We start from the raw sequence: 21,043 nt of genomic DNA, 5'->3' as shown, positions 1-21,043 counted from the left end.
AAACTCCTTTACTTTTCAGCATGAAAGCTCTAACGTTCTATTAGCATAGAAAATCCAGTTAAACGTTGTGGTGGCTGCAGGAGTATGAGATGCCCTTTTTCCTCAGATAGCTAGCAATTTGCTGGGAAGACAGAGATTTGTAAAATTAGGATTTCAAGTGCATTTTTCATCTGTGAATCTTGCTTATTAATTTTTGAATTTCACACAGAATATCTTGAAGGAATTCCAGGAAGCATTTAAAAGCTGCAAGGGATGCCCAAGAGGCAGCAAAGTAATCCACCATTTGGACTGGAGAATGAATTCCAGTTATTCTACAAGAAGAGCATTTCTGAAGGAAAAATAGTGCAAATAATACTTCAGAAGGAGTTCACTTTTTGTCTTCTCCCATAGGAATCCGTCCCCAAAAGTCAGGAAAAAGGCTCTCAAAAATTCCATACTAAATGATATGAAATTAAATGATATGAAGATATATCCTGGTACCTTCCCAATGAAGGCTGTAAACTCTCACAAAGACGATCTCATTGACTCCCCATAGAAAAATCCATTAATATTGTAAGAGCAGTTTATTGAATGTATGTCAAGACTCCTTGAGTCAGAGCATTTTATGGTGTAACAGGAAGACACGATCAATTGCACTTCAGCAAATGATAACTATCAAAGTAGCTAAAATCAAAGGAGGGACAATGCACAGTTAAAAATAGCAGAACAAGCTCCCTTCAGTTTTGGACCAAAGAAATCTCAGCCACATCACATAAATGAACAATGGAACATTATTAACATTGGAGACAATATGTTTCAGCAAATTTATATCCTAAAAATGACTGCTAGCCACAATGAGATACTCTGGATAACTGAACCAGCATCATCCTCATCAGTGGATGATGAACTGGCCTCAACTCTTTCAATGCAGCCAATCTTACGCATCAATACACTATTTCCTGAAGGGCTACATAAGCCATCGGATATAAATGCTCAATTTAAAAATAATTTTTAGACATTAGTATTCCAAAGAAAAAGATCCAGCTGCATTCTAAAGTAATTCTGTCTTTCTAAGTCTGGGAACAGAAAAAACTAACTAAACCTCAAAGTTTGAGCTGTCTACGTGAGGAAAGATTTAAGGCTTCAGAACACGGTAACATTGTCCCATGTGTCCTTGCTTTTTACCTCAGCTGGGAATAAACAAATTAGTGAAGTAACAGGAGGAGGTAGAACATTTGACTCTGCCTTTGAGGATCAGAGCTGCTGTCCCACCTTTATCTGACCTCTGCCTTCATCACTGAATCACAAAATAGAAACACAGAGTAATTTAGGTTAGAAGAGATCCCAGGAGGTTGTCTGTTCGACTCCCCACCCACAGCAGGGCCAGCTTTGATGTTGGATCAGGTTGTTCAGGGCCTTGTCCAGTCAAGTTCTGAATGTCCTCCCAGCACATCCAAGGGCATTTAAAAGCACGCAGTAATGCCCAAAATTGAACTTTCCTACCTCTGTGCCTTGTGGGGAGAGTGATGGCGTGAATAATTTAATTACCACAGGGTTTTGTCATTGTTGGGGGTTTGGCTTTTTGTTGTTGTGTTTTTTGGTGTTTGGTTTTTTTTTCATTTTCAGATTGTGGCATGAAATATAAAAAGCACCTCAGAGGTTCAGTCCTGTTCCTGGGTGATTAAAAAAACACCTCAAATTGCTTGTGCCTGGTTTTAGGTCCTGTCACATTACTGAGGGTTGTCACTAGATCTAACTTCAGAATATCTTATCCCATCATGTGGGTATCCTGTTGAGTGGAGATGAGACCAACAGAACTAACTTTCCAAACACATCTTCGCCAAATTTTGACATGCAGCTTGACAGAAAATTTCAGTAGAGTTACACAGTGTAATGCATGTGTTAGAATTAATGGAGAACTGTGTGGACTAAGTTCTGAGAACACTATCAATCAGCATGACATCATGCTCCAACAGTGTATTTCTATGTGAGATGAAATATCAATTTCAGTTATTGGAGTACCATGATAAAGAGGAAGCATAACTTACCTATTCATTTCTTCAAGGCAGTCTGTTGCAAAGTAGAAGCTCTTTATTTTGGGGTGGCATGCTTTGAAGGCACTGTAGAATAAACACAAATAAAAATACCTTTTATTTCAGACAGTTTGTCTACGAATATGCAAGATTGACCTGCTCTATGATTCCTCATCATGGTAGGGGCTTCATAGCCGTTTTGAACCTGCAGTCTGAATCTTGCTGGATTAATTTATAGATGGATTCCTACTGATCCAGTTACATCTACATTTGCAAACCTAATTCCTATTTTGTAAAAAGCCCTTGAATAACTTAGAAATATAAATCCTTTCAATAAGCACTGATATTACGCATCTGAAAAATTCTTGGGTGAATTAAAAAATCTTATTGAATATATTTAACTACATCTTAGGTGTAGTCCAAAGATCAACTAAAGGAATAAGAATTTAATCCCATCACCTCTTCTCATATATTTAGATGACTGTGCTTTGGTCCTACTCAGATACAGAGGGCTGCCAGGTTATTGTTATAACTGTCTCATGTTTTTATTTCAACTTTGATTCTGAAGATACTCATGAATTTATCCATTTTTTTTTAAGTTAATAAATGAGGAAGAGAAGGAATATGAAGATGAATAACCAGCCAGTAATTGTATTCGACTGGAGATGAAATTTAAAATACAGGACACTCAAATTCTTTTTCCTTAGCCATTAGCCTGTAAGATCTCCAGAATAAACTTGAGTAAAGGAATGTTTCCTAAATTTGATGCAATATATTTTAAATCCCCAATTACAATATTCATTCAATTTGAGTTTAACAGAAGCAGTATAGAAAGTTCTAGGGAATGTAAGTGGCAGGTTTGCTTTGTTTGGAAGCAGATAATAGTAAAGAAGTTTCTTAGAGAGTCTTAACTCTAAGTCACTTCTAATTCCAGCAATTGCTATGCCGAGTTACTCTAAAACCAGCCAAACCCCAAGTAAATGAGTGCTTTATTAATTACTATGATTTATTGTAGTTTTCAGAGGGAAAAAAACGAATGCTAAAGAAGCTTCACTTGGCACACTGACTTCCTTATAGATGCTATTAATAAAAATGTATACAGTGCCAGGCTTCCCTAAAAGATGTTTTAAAGACAAATGAGATAACAGCAGTTGTATTTATGTTGTTTCCTTTTTCATGAGATTAGATGTATATTAAGTTTACCTTTGCACAGAGGGTCATCATAAAACGTCTTAATTGCATAAAAGAAGAATTGAGAGATAGGTAAAGAATATTTCAGCATCTGGACATTGGTAATTGTTGCTGCAGATCCTCCTCTCCTTAGCTACTTGTGTTTTACAAACGAAAATAGTGCGTGCATGGGAAACCCCAAAGAGGGAGGAGACCTTCCTCATGCCCACTAGATGGCATACACTTGTTAATTATATCTGCTGAATCGTAAGATTTTAATGCAAGGGATTTTGATCATTAATTTTAAGTACATTTATGATTTGGTTTACCTCATTAGTGTAATATAATTTTAATGACAAAAATTCTTATCATCTTTAGTCTCCTGCTTCTTAATGCAGAACTATTTACTCCCCTTACGCCAGCTGACTACCCGCAACTCCAGCTGCTTTAGCAAAACTGGATATCCATCTGTGAATAAGAAATGTGAAACAGTTTTCTATGTCTTTATAGACACGTGTATATATTAGATATGTTACACACTGGTAACTACAAAGTAATTAACAAATACTATACCCCTTAAAGAACTTCCTAACAGAACCCTTACTACTAAAAATAGGAAGTAATTACTAAACAAATACTCCTGCACTGCTATACTATGGTGTGCTGTTTTGACGGGTGTATTTTTTGCATCAGCACGCAGTTTTCAGTTGGTATGAGCTCTGTGCAACATCTCTACCTTCTAGTGTTTCATTTGCCCAACTGTCTTCCAGTTCTCAGATTAAAGAATTGGCTCAAATTGGAGAGGATTATATGGTGGATCTAAAGATTCGAATCCTCTTGACTAATCCTGATAGAGTATCACATGATGGAGTTTCTGCTTGTAAATAGGATTATTTTCCTAGACAGGAAATTTATGTACATAAAAGCGTTAAATGCCACTATCAGGGATTCAAAACCTTTTAGAAGCTACAATATGCCAGAGCCTGTGCGATAAACAGAACTGAAATTTGGCTCCACTGTGCTCTTGTAATGTGATGCAATCTATGATTATGGATTTGAATTCTACACTCTCCCACGAGCCCTACTTCAGTTAGGATGCAGAGAGTGGACTGGCTGGAGAGGTGAATCAGGATCATCCAACAGATAAGGCCACTTTCTGTCTTGGTTGTTACAGAATTTGTGAATGTGTCTTAAAATGCAGAATTTTTTCAAGGTATCAGTTGAATGCTGCAGGTCTTCTGCTTATGCAAAGGATTTCTTACATGCTAAGTCACAGCAAACAGACTTCATAATCGGTTATTAGATATTCCTTAATATCTTTGTGCCTGATATTCTGATAATTTACTGAACGGGTGAGCACTCATAGATGCAATAATGTATTTTATTGTTACACATTTACATACTCTGGAGAAAACAAGCCTTTATTGTTATGAAACGGAGATCTCAATTCTGTGGAAACTTTTTATTTAAATGTTTTGCAGTTCTGTTTCTGGGCTGCAAAACGTAACAATAAAGCCATTTTCATCTCCCAGAAGTGTCACAAAGATTATTATTAGGGAAGCATTTAGATATGCTAGCATTAAGAACTGCAGAAAATTCTCCAGGGAAATCTAGAAGTATAGAGGAATATGAATGATGCAGAAGAACAATACCTACATTTTTACCTTTGCCTTTTTTTGAGAGCCCAAAACTGGATACAGTAATCTAGATGTGGTGTTATGAGTACCAAGTATAAGGGTATAATCACTTCCTTTATCTATTGCCTGCACTCCAGTTAACACAGGCTGGTAAGCTGTTAGCTGTTCTTCCTGGGGGGGGCTCACTAAGTTTGGTTTACTGCCTACCAAGACTGTAAAGTTCATTTCAGAAGGAGTAATAAAAATTACTGAAGCTGTAGCAACCTTAGGACAACTTCATGTCTACCTATGCTATAGCAATGACATTTATATAGAATTCAGACTGCACAGTTCCAATAAACAGCATGGTATGTGCTCTCATAAATTCAAGACCTGAATATGCATTAACTATGCAATGAAAATTCTGACCTGGTGAAGATTTTTGGAAGTTCAGGCAAAGCACTAGTTAACAATGAGTAATTATATACGTAATTTATTACGGGCCGTTGTAATTATGAGTATCTTTGAAAATACCATAATATTCAGGTCATTCCACATCACACAAACTTAAATACCGAGATTTCTAATACGCTATAATGATTTTAAATCATGAAAATGCAGGTGTTGCCTTAAAGCAGTGGAAAGTTTTTCAGTGTCAATGCAAGAAACCTCCTCTCTCAGGGACAAGGTCATTCTACATCCAAATATAGCCTGGAGAGCTAAACCAGTCTGAGATAATGCCATGATTCATATAATAATCAGGGTACCTTCATTAAATGCATTAGAGAGGCACATCATCAAACCATACAGAATAATGCATTCAATTACTATACATTCTTGTGAAATCTTTCTTTAGGCTATTTCATTCAATGTATGCTATGGCCATCAGTAAGTCATTCTATAAAACAGCACTCTCCATCTGACAGGGTAGTGGAAAAGACAAATCTTGGCTATTGTAGTCAGACTTCAAACTCTTTTGTTCAATAAAGTTTGAACATTTCACATGGAGGGCTCTGAAAATAACAGAAATTTGAGGGGAAATCCAAGCTGAGTACCAAAATGTTCTTAGCTTTGATTTTGAGGGAGCTGAAAGAAAACTAACGCTGTGATTTTAGCTGGACTTCTTTGTGCACTAAAATACTATGTGTACTTTGGGGGATTTTATTTTGAAATTTTATTTTAAAAATAAATGAACCTACAGAAAAGGGAAAAAAAAAAAGAAAGGAAAGAGCTAGGTTTCATTCCCCTGGTCTTATTAACTGTCAAGGTAACTGCTTTACTAGCTTTTACATTAATGTTAAAATGGACTCAATCATACACAAGTGAGAGCACAACCACATTCATATTTTCAGTTTTCAAGCTTGCAATGAATTTATGTTACAGAAACTCCACTGTTCAATGAAAAATGATAATGCTAGTGAAAAAGATTTCCTAAAGTGGAAAGAAGTGAGAACTGATCTTGTAAAATCTGACTTTCACTAGCTTTCTGAAAAGGAGGCAAGAAAATCCTAAGTGGAACGTTCCCCTCTAGTCTAGCAGAGACAGTAATGAACTGAGTTAGAACCTTTCCAGCATATGCTGTGCCAACATGGGCCACCATCTCCTTAATTTTATTTGTCCCTATGCTTACCAGAACCATTAGCCTTTCAGTGGATTCAGGCAATGGCAATCATGCTTAGTCCTGCCTGGTATGATAACATAGAGGAGGATAGGTAAGTGCTTTGGAAGTGTGCTTAGAGAGGCTGTGGATTAGAACTGGTTGCCATACAAGCAGGGGCCTCCATTCATATAAGCTAGATATACTAGAATGTGAGTGAACACTGGATTGGATTTACTTTCTCTGCAGTTTTCAGAAGAGCAAGTAAAACAGGGGCAAAAGTAGGGTGTAGTTTTTACAGTGGGTTAATACATAAATGAGAGTCCTTGAAGGAAGAAATCAAAGGGAAATTCAGCTCAGTGAACAAAGGGAATACTATTAATGTCTTTATTATACTTTTAGCCCTGGACGTACCTCTTTTTGAAAGGATTCGAAGCCTGAAGGTACTTTGTTTTCAATAGTGTGCAAAGTTTTAGTTAATCGGACTTTTTCTTGTGCACATACCCTACAGAAATAGTACTCTGAGAAGTGTTCTGAAGAAATGTGTTCTAATGCTTAGAGGAAATCTCTGGAAGCTATTTCTAGCTGTGCACAATGACCTTCTGTTTGATCTTTGTTAATTCATTGAAATTTGTGAAGTGTTTTATATTCTAACAAAAGAGTATTATTTTGGGGGTATTTTTTTTCAATATAATTATTAATATCTACTCATTCCTTAGAGGTATTTATAGTGCTTAGTTCATGTGTAATATCTATAGTGATACCCTCAGCTAAAAAGAATAATAGAAGTACAAATTGCACTGTCTTCTAATTCTCTGACAGACAGTAATAACTCAAGACAAGAAAAAGCAGTTGAAGAGGTCAGATCTGATGAGCAGTCTCAGTTGTAATTTATATGGTCAATATTTTTATTGTACACGTGTTCATAGCTGTAGGTCTTGTATTTCTCAGCCCAAAATTGTGTTTAGTCATTGGACAAGCACAACAGAAATTCAGGATGGTTAGTTGTAAGTATGAAAGCTTTAGTTAGAGAGTATCTTCAATACTATTCTATGTAGCACCTCGTGGCAGCAAGTTTCAAAAATCCAGATGCAGCATATAGAACTCATGTGCAAATAATACAGGAGATACCAGCAAAGTGTTTGTCTCAAAGCACTGGGATTGTTCTGTTAAACCTGCTGTTTGACAGCTTTGCATTTTGCAATCCCAACACTGCTTGCAAACAATTTCCAATGAGTTCTGTTATTAAATATCCCTTAAGTATGGCAAAGCTTAGTGTATGCTTTTTACTGGAAGCATAATGCAGTAGTAGCAATAGGCACAAAGCAATAACATAATACTCATTTTGCATCTGGAACCTAAATATTTTAGCAGTTGAGAATAACACAATATTGGGTATGTAAGCTTCCTCCATAAAGGAGGAAATGAAGTTTATATTCACCATCCCTTGTTATGGTATTTTGTATGGTATTTCATATGGGAATTGTTTCTTTCATGCTTGATTTTTATCAAGATGATCATTCTGAACCTAAGAAAATTTTATCTATTGACTAACAAATTCATTGTCTTTTGCTTTATTTAACTGATGTAACTGGGCTATCTGGATAGCTGACCAAATAGTTATCCAACTCTTTGTAAGACAGTATATGGAATTTACATTAAGCTATATCTTTTATAATAAAGGCAAACAATACAGGTTAAGTGGATCTTTTATGTTTTATGTACAGATTTAAAGGGTTTCTGTGAAACTGCCTTCTCTCACTTTGCCAATTTTCAGTACTATATATAGTATACTTCAAAGAGCGATCCTTTAATTTACAAACACAATTTACACATTACTTACTGTTTTCGTCTGCATTCAATTGCTCTATCTATCCTGAACTCGGGTAAGCTAATGAATCCTTCTGCTTTTTCATCCTATCAAATGAGAAGAAAAAGCAGTTGTGAAGAAGAACATGAAGAGAAACGAGCAGTAGCCATTTGGGTCTTATACTAAGAACAAACATCCAACCAATTGAAACACTGAACATTTTCCACATAATGTTTTTACTTAAAGAAATATATTAACTTAATCATACAGTGTCAATAACTTTTATGAAGTAACTAAACTGACAATTATGTAAAGGAGCTGCAGTGATCCTAATTCCCCTTTGCTGAAGACTGCAGAAAACCTTTCAGTACCTAAAATAGCATTCAAGACATTGACAGCTACAGAGAATTCTCAGTTTCTTCATCACATAGTTTACATTTTAAAACTATTTTGTGGATGCTTCCTTTTAAAGTCACGATTATGCAGACCATCTGCCCTGCTAATAGTAATTGAGCAGGTTCCTACAGTGAGCTCACCAGTGATTATATCACCCACAGACCTGAAACAGCACTGGTTTAGTCTGACAAGAAACCACTAAAACTGAGGATAATTATGCTAGTAAAATTGTCCTCTTATGGAAAATGGAAAATATGGAGTAAAGTATCAGTAATCAAAGCAGGCTGTGACACTGACAGATCCGATTTGGCACTGAGGCTCAATGCATACAAATGGAAGAGCAGCAGTCTGAGGAATTTTGGCTTCTCCCCACCATTATTTTTTTCCTACATATATGCAGATTGCACAAGCGTAGGCCCAGTGATTTTCAATAAAATTTCGCCAAGAACAGTGTTTTACACACGAGAAACTGCCAACTCCAGACTAATTCAGCAAAAAGCAGGAGGAACATCTATGTAAGAATAACTCTCAGATAGAGATCTACAAATTCAGATGTTCACGTCTGCTTACATAATACTCCACTAACATGAATGGTTAAACTGTATACATCCCTACACACAACTGAAACTGAGGAGAGCTGAGTGTGAACACTGTTTTAGTCCAAATAAATGCTATCTGTGGAAAAGTATCAGTGACTGACATATTCATTTCTTTAAGAATGACACGAACATCTGCTCTTTTATTAAGTTTGGACATGGACTCAGAGACCTGAAAATATAATTTCAATTAAAATATTTCCAGCTAGAGCAACCCAGACCTGACAGTTAAAGTGGCAGTTTACTAAAATATCCTATCATGCAGTAAAAATAGACTTTATTCAAAAGAATTATAAAGCTTAAGGTTTCATTTTGGCTTTCTCCAAACACTGAGTATACTTACATTTTGGTTTGTGTACCAGTACAAGGCTGAATCCTTCAGAATAAACCAGTACTTTTTCCATTTCTGAGTGAAATAACCTTTGGCATCCTTTTTCTTCCATAGCCAGCCTTCACAATCTCCATGCCCCAAGTCTTTGCAGGAAATCCGTCTTCTGCTCCCACTCGTTAGAGAGCTCCCTGAGAAGGCAACAATAGTGTGAGACATCCCACTGAATGGAAGGGTGAAAGAACTATATAAACATGCTACTAATTTTTAATGAGGATTCAATTCAAAATCCTTGAAGCCAAATTCTCTCCAATTTCAGGGAGAGAAAATGGAATGAACTATTTCCAAATTTGACAGTGCTCTGCGATTTTGGCTTCAGCATGAATACAAAATGAAAGGGCCTGGTTTATGTAACGCTTTATTTAATCACTAAAGGGTTCATTCCTCTTAAGGCTGCATTTTTATCTGATTAAGATGGGCTGCATCATTCCAAAGTAAAAATGTATTAATTTAGCCCTCAGTCTGAAACTTAGAGAATGTCATAATCTATATACAGATGTAGACACTACTTCTTCCATATATCTTCTGTTACTACTTTTAGGAATAGAAGGCTTGTCAAATTCTGGGCATTTTTAAACTCAATTTTTATAGTCGATATTTTTAGTCAATAAAAAAGAAAGATCATTCACTTTCATAAAAATGCACATGCTTACATGTCTTCTATCCTGAATTTAACTGAAGAACAGTATTTTATCTTTACTGCATTCTGTTTAAAAGCCCAGCACCAGGAAGTTGGATTTTTTGTCTGTTATTTCAATACATCCTAATTGAGCAGCTTAAAATTATGATCCTAAAGAACAGGTTTTTGTCATAATTATGGCATTGTTTTTCCTGAAAAAGACTCTCCAGGAGATTAAAATGTTAGACATTTCTCTCTGAAAAATCAATTTTATTTTTCTACAAGAATTATATTTGTCGTACAGTGGAACAACTATGTTATCCTGTTGTGAAAGAGTAAAGAAATGTAGATAACATCAAAACGCCATCCTTTGTTCTGCAACATCCTACAGCCAAGTTCCTAACGTATTGTTCGTTTTAGAATAGCTGTGCTGTGTCCTGGTCAGGCTTAGAAGAATTAAAAATGTATAATACAATAAAAGGAAAGTGTTCATAGAAAGGATACTGAAGAAACAAATAGAATAAAAAGAGCACAGTGGCCATATGCTTTCATACAAATGTATTATGCTGTAACTAGTTCTCATATGGTCATTGCTTAAACAGTCTCAAATAGGCCATGAGTTGGTAAGAAACAGAGAAGAACTTAAGTGAGAAGAAATTTTACCACCACATCTAGCAACACTGTACCTTGTAACATATTTATTTAGTGTTTTACTTTGGGGTTTACAATCACATTGAGAAATAACTTAATGAAGTTGAATTTTGGCATTCGATCCAGATCATTTCTTATGAGAAAGGAAGTCTCATTTTCTAGTTTCAAAATGTTAACATAAGGAAGTTACCTTTTGACCATTTTCTGCTTTTTACCCTGAGGGAAGCGTAGTGGAATGACTGGAAGAAAAAAAACCAACAGATTGTGAAAACCCAATGCAGGTAACAGTAGGCTGTTCATGAAAAGGCTGGTGTTCACTCCCATCTCCATGGTTATCTTAGGATCCGTTAACATAGAATCAGTTATCATAGATCTCATTTCTGTCATTTTTCTCTTGCTGCCATTATAAACATCATAAAGAAAACACAGTTCTATGCCTGCAAATTGAAATCCCATTTTTTTCCCCCGTTATTAATTACAATTTAAATGAAATCATCAAGGATTCATTGCATGAATGGTTATGCAGTAGTTTGAAAACTAAGGATATAAACTCATGTGAGTGACCTAATAAAATGAATGATACCTGAAGTTTGTGGTAAGTATACATGAGATAGTTATACTCATTTAGAAAGAAACATCCATCACAAACATCACATAGTTGATGTGTAAAGCCATGTGCTCAATGACATGTTGAAGTCCCATTCTTTAATTGTTTCCAACTACAGAAAACAAGTGAGTTTTCTAGGCTGGTGGGTTGACAGAATAACTCTGAGAAGAAAAAAATAAATTCTTACTTTTGTGGCTGCATCATAAAAGCATTCTGGAGTCTTAAGAAAAACCTAAAAGCATCTCATTACTTTAAAAAACAGGGATACTACTCAAAAGATGGTAAAGATTTACCTCCAACATGTAAATTCTAGGGGAAAACTTACAAGTCAACATAATGAAGTAGCTGCCTGATAGGTAACTTATGCTGCCATTACCAGTAGAAAAACCAGTGACATTCACAGCGTGATAAACCAGCAGATCCAGGCCAAAAATAGCATAGAAAGGGCCATTTTTTAATTTTTCTTGACTTTTCCTTTGTGACAGATAACATTCAGCTCCACAGAGGGCCTAGAAGAAGGGTGCCACGGCCCCTGAGGGGTATCTCCGTGCTGCCTTAACTTGTGATATGACTACAGATAATTCCCTTCTCCCAGGCTGCTTACCTGACCTTAGAGCAGGTCCTCACCATGTGGTCAAAAAGCAAACACGTGCTATAAAAGTCCTTATTAACTGTGCTGCAGCATACTAATTGTTTAAATGTCACAATATGAAAATGTAAAATAACTGAGGATTACAATTGAAGTTAAAAATGATTTAAATTAATATAGAGAATAATGAAGGATCCCATCTTAAGCACTACAGAAAAGCAACAGCTGCAAAGAGGTCACCAAATATTGGAGTTTTATTTCAAATAGAAGTGGAGGAGGGGGGAGTTGTTTTGCACAGGCAGGGACCTGTTTGCAACCCTTAGCAATTCAGCCACTTTATAGCGTTGAATGGCATGAACGTTTTGTAGTACCTTGAAGAAATCAGCAATTCCTGACTCCTGAGGGAGCTGGCTGGGAGAACACAGGTGTTCTGTGCTCTGTCTCAGGCTGTTCTCCCAGTCAGTCACAGTATATGAATGCTTCACAAATATACTGCAATTCTGACAGGTGACAAGCTCTGTAAGTGCGTGTACGTTTTATCACTGTAACACAGCATGTATTCTCCATTTAAGCTGATAACTGCAAATCCATCCCTTTGTTTTGAGCACTAGAGAAGACGAAGATTAATGCTTGCTCCTATGCTATAGGAAAAGTAGTAAAAAAACAGAAAATGAAAAAAAACACAAGTAAGTCTGTGACAAAGTATCAAAGCTGCACAGCAACACTGAGGCCTTTATTCATGTCTTGCAAGCCAAGGCAGCAGTATTGGTCAGTCAAACTGTGCCAGCTGGAGTTCTGTGGTGACTGTCACTGAAACAATCTGTTCGATATTCCTCTTTCTGCATAAAAACGCAGTAGGACAGGGCAAGTCTCTATTTCTGAAAAAGAGATCACCAAATTTCTTCACAATTTAGGCTAAAAAAAATATGGTGATGGAATAAAAGCCTGTAATTAAATTACAGTTTTCATATGTGGTTAAAGAACTTCAAGAAAAATGGAGCAGCTGGAGGATACACACATCATGATCCTCAGCAGAAACTGGTGTGCACCGTTCCATATAAAAGTTTTGAAGTAATGAAATACAGACACAACAAATCGAGGAGAGCTTAAAATATTAACTCTTCTAAAAACATAAGTTAATTGGCCTTACTGTGTTTTGTTTATGCACACATACAACGTATTCACAGCAAGAAAACTGGAGAAAGTGAATGGTTTGCAATACCTTGAGAAACAGTACTCAGCACCGCTAGCTTACAAAATTCAAGCTTCATATTTTGAGATAAAGGCACTACTATATAATTAACTTTGTGGTAAATACTGTAGGAAAACATAACTTGCAACTCTAAAATGACTCAGAGTTGCTATGGGAGACAGATGATGTGAGAACACGATATGGTTGTCAGCATTTAAGTTCTCATCTCAAAACCACAACGCAAAGTAGAATGTTAAACAAAAAGCACACCCTCCCACCACAACTCAGACAGCAGCACGCCGGGGGGGGGGGGGGAAGAGGCAGAATTGAATCTGTGCTACATGAAGCTAAATTAATGAGGCCTCAACATAATCACAGTGTAGTAGGAGCAGTGCTGTCACAGCATCACCAAATGAAAAGTTCTGCTATGTTTAAAAAATGCCCTGGAGACTAGAGACGCAGTTACCTGTCAGGATGAAGGGAACCAAGCCTATTATATTAATGCAAGACTGGTTGCATGCACCTCTCCTATTTTGAGTCTAAAGAGTTTTTAGGGAAAACTATTAGGAAGTTCCAAACAGCCATCAGTGCATTCACTAGCAAAGTACACAAAGAATGGGGCACCTATCTGCAGTACCAGCATCCCTGGGAACAGCCACCGCTCTGTGTTCACCAGCAGCAGGCGAGGGAAGGATTGGCAGGTAGGGGCAGCATGTCAATAAACACAAATGCAGGTTCTCAACAAACCACAGATGTATTCATATATCTCTTGCTACTGTCACTGGTCTTTAGCCTCACTTTGTAAATATTTGGGAGGCAGAATTACATTGGTCAACTTTGAAAAGTTTTTTATCACCTACTTAGTGAAAACAGTGCTCAGTTAGAAGGAAGAAACATATGCACGCTGACCTGCTGTGGTTGCACTGAGCGTGGAAATTATACCTAGCTTTTTATTTTCAGCTGTTTCATAATACAGACAGACGTCAAGGTTTGTGATATCTTCTGTGGCTTTGAAAAATATGACAATTAATTGAATTTTTTGAGTTTTTTTTTTTTAAAGTGCATTTCTGAATCATTACCTTCCTCATGGATGTGCTTCCTTGATGGTCAATGGCAGAACTTGCATATCTAGGACAGGAAAGAAGAAAGATGTCAAATAACTACAGGGAAAAAATAATCTGAGTGAGTAGTGCACCTAGACACACACTCTGCTTTTCCAAGTCATTCCAAGTATGCTTACAGGTGTGATCATGTATCAAAACTATTTAAAATACAGCGCTTTGAATGGGAGGCCCTTTGGAAACGTAACCCTTGTTTCCAATGAACAGTGCTAATGTCATTAATAAACACAAAGCCATTCTTCATATTCTGATTTAAGAGCACATAATTATTCTGGGAATATTTAGTTCTGGTTCAACCACTGGCCTAAAAATACTCAACCCTGATCAGCTAGGATTCTGAAGCAACCAACGCAATTCCTCCCTCCTAAGGACTACAGTTTTAGGATACATTAATCATTCTTTGTTGCAGGGATAACTCTCATTTGTGCATTTCTTGCAGCATCAACAGCATTTAACACAGGTACAGTGGATTCCTAGTGCCCAATCTAAAATGGTAAAGATGAAGTATTTTTAAGCAGGAAAAAGGTAGACATATGCGTAATTTAACAATTCTGTTTTAAGAGTAATTTGCGTTTTGAAAATGGAACAGCTTATGGATTTGTATTTGAACTGATAATTCTGACCTTCAGGAATGACTCATAATGTTCCTTATTTCGCAAAGGTGCAAAATGTCATCCCCAGGACATTACAGACTCAAACCAAGGATAACTCAAACTGTGTAGTACGTGTCTTCCTTTGTGTTACTTTTTGGGTGTCTTCAGCAATGTATACAGGATGCCATGGATATAAAAAATTATGTAGCCTTTAAAATGCAAAAATATGATCTATGGAGTATCCAAGCTTTCTCCTGGAGGTCTTCAAAGGCTAGAGTACAAAGCAGGAAAGCATCACCAGATGCTTTCCTTATAAAATTACAAACAGTATCGGACATTGATGGAAACAGGACACTGAATCAGGTCAACTTTGTCTGATCTAGCACAGACACAATTCCCAGGGTTTAGATAAAATTTCATGTTTTCAGAAGTTAGAAAAAGGAGAAATGGGAAAATCCTAAAAAATGTGACTGTTTTTGTGTATGTCATACAAACAGAAAAGGAGTACTAGAATGGGAAAGGATTTGAAGGGGAAAATGGAGAAATTAAAAAAAGTAATCAAAGGATTGTGACATTTTTAACATATTCTCAAATTCTGTTGGTCATGTTACTATCTATCTTCAGTCAGCAAGATAAGAAGGGGCATTTTCTCATCAGATGATTTCCATTGTTAAGAGAAATCAAATTTACCAGTAGAAGCAACTGCTTCATTGTCAGTTAACAGCATCTCTCAGTCCTGAATCAAAGAAAATTTCCAGACAGCAGTGAAAAGATGGGATGCATAACATTAAAATTAAAACCATCAAAGTTAATAGGCAAGACTCAGAAACTCTGAGCTGTCTGTAGACTACAAGGGTTGAAAGAAACAACTGAAAATCAGAAAAGTTCAGCTTACAACAGTTAGTAAGGGAATGGACATACGCCTAAACCCCTGCAAGGCAGATTTTGTCATTACTACTCCATTTCTGTCTGCCCATGAGAATGCCATAAGTGCACTTCAGCCCTGCTGGGCATTTCTCCCCTTGTTTCTGGTCTGTTTCTTTAATCCTGGCTTTGACCCATCTGGAAAGTGTCAGTTCCAATGCTCCCATTCTTTCTCTCAGCCAATATACAATATGAATAATACATCTGTGTTTTTAGGTAAAAAGTCCTTAGTCAAGTTTTATTTGCTTCCATGCGAACACAATAATGTGTCTCCTTACAGTAATCACAGACTTTCACCGGCAACTATGTTGTAAAGTTACAGCAGCAGTCTGCAACTGAACTTTTGAAAGCTCTACAAAAGTTGGCGTGTTATGAAAGGTCAGAAACGGGTGTTCTAATGTACCATGAGCTTACTTTTCTTATTTGGGCATAGTTTCCAACAGTCTGCAAGAGGTGTTCTTGGTTTTGTGTTTGGTTTTCCTTTTTTTTTTAAAGATTTTATGTGTATCAAATGGTTTTCCTTTTTTTAAAGATTTTATGTGTATCAAATACTCCTCCCCAAGTCTAATTAATCCTCAAATATTCAAATCTGCAGGTCACAGAAGAAGAAATACTGATCTTCTCTTTAGGCAAGTAAATGATCTGTGTGAAAGTGGCAGACTCAATTATTTCAGACAGGAGGGAACCCTGGAATGTTGTCTATTCTGGTTGAAATACTCTGCATCATAATTACTCTTCACCTTTATTTTTAGGAAAAGAGTTGTTACAGAAGTAAAAGGGAAAAAAAGCGGGAGGGGGTGGGGGTAGTACATGCAGAGTATGGTTATAATGGCCTGGACTGATACATCTCAAATCAGTTAAAACAGTTGATGATCTCTAGGCACTTGTTTTCTTGCTCTTGTGTAATACCAGTTTTGAAACTGGCAGAATCTAGAGAAAGGAGGAGCCATCGCTTATGAATAACTTATACCAATTAAAAACCCCCCAAACCGAACAGTAACAAACCAAGCAATTATTTCAGGGTGTTTGCAGAAACAGTCAATGCAGAGCATGACATAAAAAGGGAAAATACTAAGCAGTAACTTTAAAAGGAATTTGATTTTGTAATAAAGCTCATTCTAAAATACTTATTCTATGATACAATTTTCCTCAAATGGATTTCTGAGGTATTCCTGTTTGACAGAAATGTAAAGGACTTGAGCAATATCTATTGTAAGTGGTGATAGGCTCTGTCTAGTTGTGTGGCATATACTGGAATTTCTATGGATAAAAAGGTTGCCTCCCTCTTATTCAGTCTTCAGAACTCTGATTAAATTATGTTTGTAAGCAAACAAAAATAAATATAAAAAGGGAAGAAGAATTAGAGAAATGCAAACACAGATCAAGGTTAAATACAGTCTAAATCTGGTGTCAGTATGGACTCAGTATTCAGGCTGAATGATGCTTCTGAGCATAGAAGTAGAAAGGTTAACAAGATTGAGCTAAAAAAAGGATGGGAATTTGACCTAAGTGGAAACAAAACACTGAAAATGTAAAGGACTTGAGTAGGTGTGGTAAATTCCAAATCCCATCTTAAAGCACATGCAAATGAAGTGCAAGTGTACTGATAAGATTTGTAATCAGGGTTTCAAATGAGGAGCAGTGTTGCATGATTAGAAAACAGTAATAACAAATCTCTGGAAAACAAACTAGAATGGAAAAACCTAGAAATATGGGAGTAGCAGGAGTACTATATACCAGTTTAATGTGTTTGATAGAAGCTGGAGGAATCAGAATGCAAAAACATACTCAGTAAAAGATTTCACATGAATGGTGGGAATTGTCACCTACCAAAGACTGCATATGTGAAATTAACAGCATAGCTGCGCACATTTCTGCACATTTGCTTTCAGAGCAGTTATATCTATTTAAGAGCAGCACCAGAATGCTGAGTAACCTGACTTTCTGTTCATACAAAACCTCTTTTGATAATGAACAGAAGTGACTTGCTACTGCTTCACAAAACAAGTCATCACTAAGCAAGTGCAACTGTGAATACCACCTCCATGTTGACACCCATTCCTCTTTTCCTTTTGAGGAATGTGTTTTCAGTTTCTGCCATAAAAAGATAACAAGACATCTTTAATTATCCCATAAACTTTAGTAAGGGATAGTGTCTTAGCTTGTAAAATATATAGAATATCTACCGAAAACAAGGACTGATTTCAACCAGCTGCATACAAATTAAGCATCCCTTGATCACATAAGCAATGCTCATAAAGAAAATTAAATAGAATGTCTCTTACAAATAGCAGTGCTCTTAATTATAACTTCCCAATTCTCTTTCTATTACCTATAGGATCACTGAATCCATCACTGAATGGAAGTTCTAACTGTCTCAGAATAAACTGATGTATCTTATTACATTGCTGTTGGTTTGGCCTCTCCACAGGTGACAGGATACAGATAATAAATCCCAATGAATGAATACAGTCTAGAAACAACAATAATTCTTTCGACTGTTACTTACCTTTTACCTCATCTTTTGTATCTGTAATAGTTACAGTCAATATATTCTGGCAGTAATGGATAGGATTATAAACTAGAAGTAATATAAAGTAATTCTAGTTATAACAAACTGCAAATATATATTTACCATTGATTAAACAATTTTGGATGTAATAATTTCTTTGATTTGCATTTATTTGACCAAACAAAGCAATCCAAACTTATTTTTTGACTATTCCGATTTGTTGGTTTTTGTGGTTTGTTTTTTTTTTTTTTAAATCTAGGAAAGTTTCCAGTAGGTAAAAAGAGAACACTTTTAGCCAGAATTTACTTCTGGAACAGATATACCTGGGTATGAATTACTGGTAGTGCGTTTCACGTTCTGTCATACTACAGCACGCTCTGAGCGTTCTGGCTGGAGACTTATGTGATCATCCAAGTCGCTGCACAGGCCATAAACAGACTGTTGTGAGAGTTTTTCTTGCTAGTCCTCTGTAGGATGGCTCCTGTTTCGCAAGGTTACATAAATGTAAGAGCTTAGGGACACAGCACAGATGATCAAGAGATGATTTCAAAGCTGCTGGTTAAACACTATGGACAGCAGTGATGCCTGTGCTTGAAAGCACACTGTTAATCCTTGCTGCCACCTGCATTTCTTACAAGCATACAGTGATTCAAAACACAGAGAGCCTGAGGGACAACTCTACTGCTCCACAGCAGCTATAAACCATTACACAATGGCACCTATAATCCTGCCTTTTTTATGTGGCAGACGCTTGGGAGATGTAAATTTATAGGTGAAAGGGGCATGCAAAACTCCCTTTGGCCTTCGTGTCTCACATTCTGAACTACTTCAAGTGCTATTTGGTTGCAGTTCGGGGTCAGGGGCACCATAATTAACTTGAGAAAAAAGCCCTAAATTCAGCATATTAGGAAACACGTTTGTGAACAAAGGTATTGTAGATACAATGTGAAATTTCCTCACAGCTGGTTCACAAGAGCACATATGTAGCAATTTCCACTTATCTACCTGGTCACAGGACTGCATTTTTAACCACCTTGCCTGGATTCATGATTTATATTGAGGTTATTAAAGCCTCCACAGCTTATGTAACCTATCCCTGACACAACAAGTCAATTCTCACTGCAAATTAATTATTGAGTATTTTGTAGTGAGATTTGAAATCCCGTCTCAGTTCCATGCTGGCTGAGCTACTGGCTCTGAACTATGCTACAGGCTATGACTTGATACTTCAAGTAACAGCCAGCTAGCTCAGATGTATCTGTACTGTTCCGCAGTCACTGCACTATCAGGGTATCTACATGCAAAGCTGACAGAACAATGTCAAGACTGAAAGTCATTTTCAAAGTATTTATCTCCTCTGACCTCTCCAGCACTAACCACGATCAAATAATTTCCGAAGCATGCTACTGTGGACATGACTAGAACAACTTTTAAGCGTTCATATTTACAAAGGCAAAATGTGTTATGAAAATAAAGCCTGAGCAGCATTTTCACATGGAAACTCAGTGCAAATGTTCATAAAACCTGTTTATTCAACTAGCAGCTATGCAATGCATGAATGATACAATTCCTTTATGCCTTCTCTTCCCCTTGCAGGCCTGCGTGGTTGGCTGAGCAGAGTAAACTCTTCAAACCCAAGATGCCTCTAATGATGGTTACATTACACACACGTGTCTAGAATCTAAATGTCAAAGTTTGCTATTACTAGAAGGAAAATTCTCCTAAAGTAAAATGAAGTTCAAAGAACACAGAGAACTGCGCTACGCATACAGTCAATGTCTGTCTGCAAAAAAAGCTGCAGCAGCGACTATGTGATAGGTGCCCATTACCCCTTTCTTCTCTGTAAAACAATTATAAACAGGGTAAACTGCTTCTGGTAAAAGGAAAACAAATGGGCTGCTTCTTCAGGAAGCATTTAAGTTAGCTTGCCTTCCTGAAACCTCAGAACAATCACACGTTAGTGATTCCACCTCCAATCGCAGAGCGTAATTTCCTAACTCATGACACCTGCTCAGAAGTGAAGTCACAACTTCCCTGTGGCTGCCCTACTTTTCTAGCCACAAAACTCCTCAAGAGCATAGCTCACATTTTTCTCCATTATCTGTCAGAGAGGGGCAGAGTTTAATGTGTAAATGGACAGTCTCTTATAATGAGGGGTGCGGGTGTTCTGTGTGGGTGGTGAAAGTCCAGCCCTGTGCATAGTGCTGGGCCAAATCTGTGTTGTAGATGTGCCAAAATAGTTTGGAGGAAACCAGAGTTATGATGCAGGTTTTGTTCTGCAGAAGCTAGACTTGCTTTACATTCTACTTATGCAATGAGTTTAAAAAGTGAGATATTCATAGTAACATTCTGTAGTTCTGTATCTCTCACATAGCTGCTAGTGGTTTTGGTGTATTCCCTGCAGCCTGTGGTACAGTCTGCTATGTACAAGAAACATCTTTCTTCTGGCTTTTGGCTTTCCTTTCTTTTCATAAACAAAGGATGCAGTCATATCATGGAAACTCAGTAGGCAACTGCACAGTTAATTAAGATAATGCTATTTCATCCAAATAATGTGACTCAATCCACATAGTTTGTCTCCCGCTCCCCAAAACCTAGCTGCATGTGATAAATATCTGAAGGGGTTTTATTTTGGTTTAAGCTGTTTAAA

General features: G+C 36.9%; 1 protein-coding gene across 3 annotated transcripts in view; it reads right to left on the bottom strand.

Annotated features, from left to right (window-relative positions):
• The window catches only part of LOC134174862 (connector enhancer of kinase suppressor of ras 2-like), a 189,754-nt gene that overhangs the window by 16,301 nt on the left and 152,410 nt on the right, over nt 1-21,043 (bottom strand). For all 3 annotated transcript variants that reach the window (XR_009968814.1, XM_062640167.1, XM_062640169.1), the window contains exons 15-19: nt 14,323-14,371; nt 11,046-11,094; nt 9,541-9,716; nt 8,239-8,312; nt 2,028-2,099 (exon numbers count right to left, since the gene is read on the bottom strand). Coding sequence is in view for 2 of the 3 variants with exons in the window: in XM_062640167.1 (XP_062496151.1) it covers nt 2,028-2,099; nt 8,239-8,312; nt 9,541-9,716; nt 11,046-11,094; nt 14,323-14,371 (420 nt within the window). In the remaining variant the exon portion in view is untranslated. The remainder of the gene's footprint in view (nt 1-2,027; nt 2,100-8,238; nt 8,313-9,540; nt 9,717-11,045; nt 11,095-14,322; nt 14,372-21,043) is intronic.

This window comes from Pezoporus occidentalis, unplaced genomic scaffold, assembly GCF_034315485.1.
Source record: "Pezoporus occidentalis ecotype Australia unplaced genomic scaffold, CSIRO_AGI_Poc_V1 ctg63, whole genome shotgun sequence".
Taxonomy (NCBI): Eukaryota; Metazoa; Chordata; class Aves; order Psittaciformes; family Psittacidae; genus Pezoporus; species Pezoporus occidentalis.
Note: the sequence above shows the minus strand (reverse complement) of the source record. Positions and strands in the feature narration are given on the sequence as shown.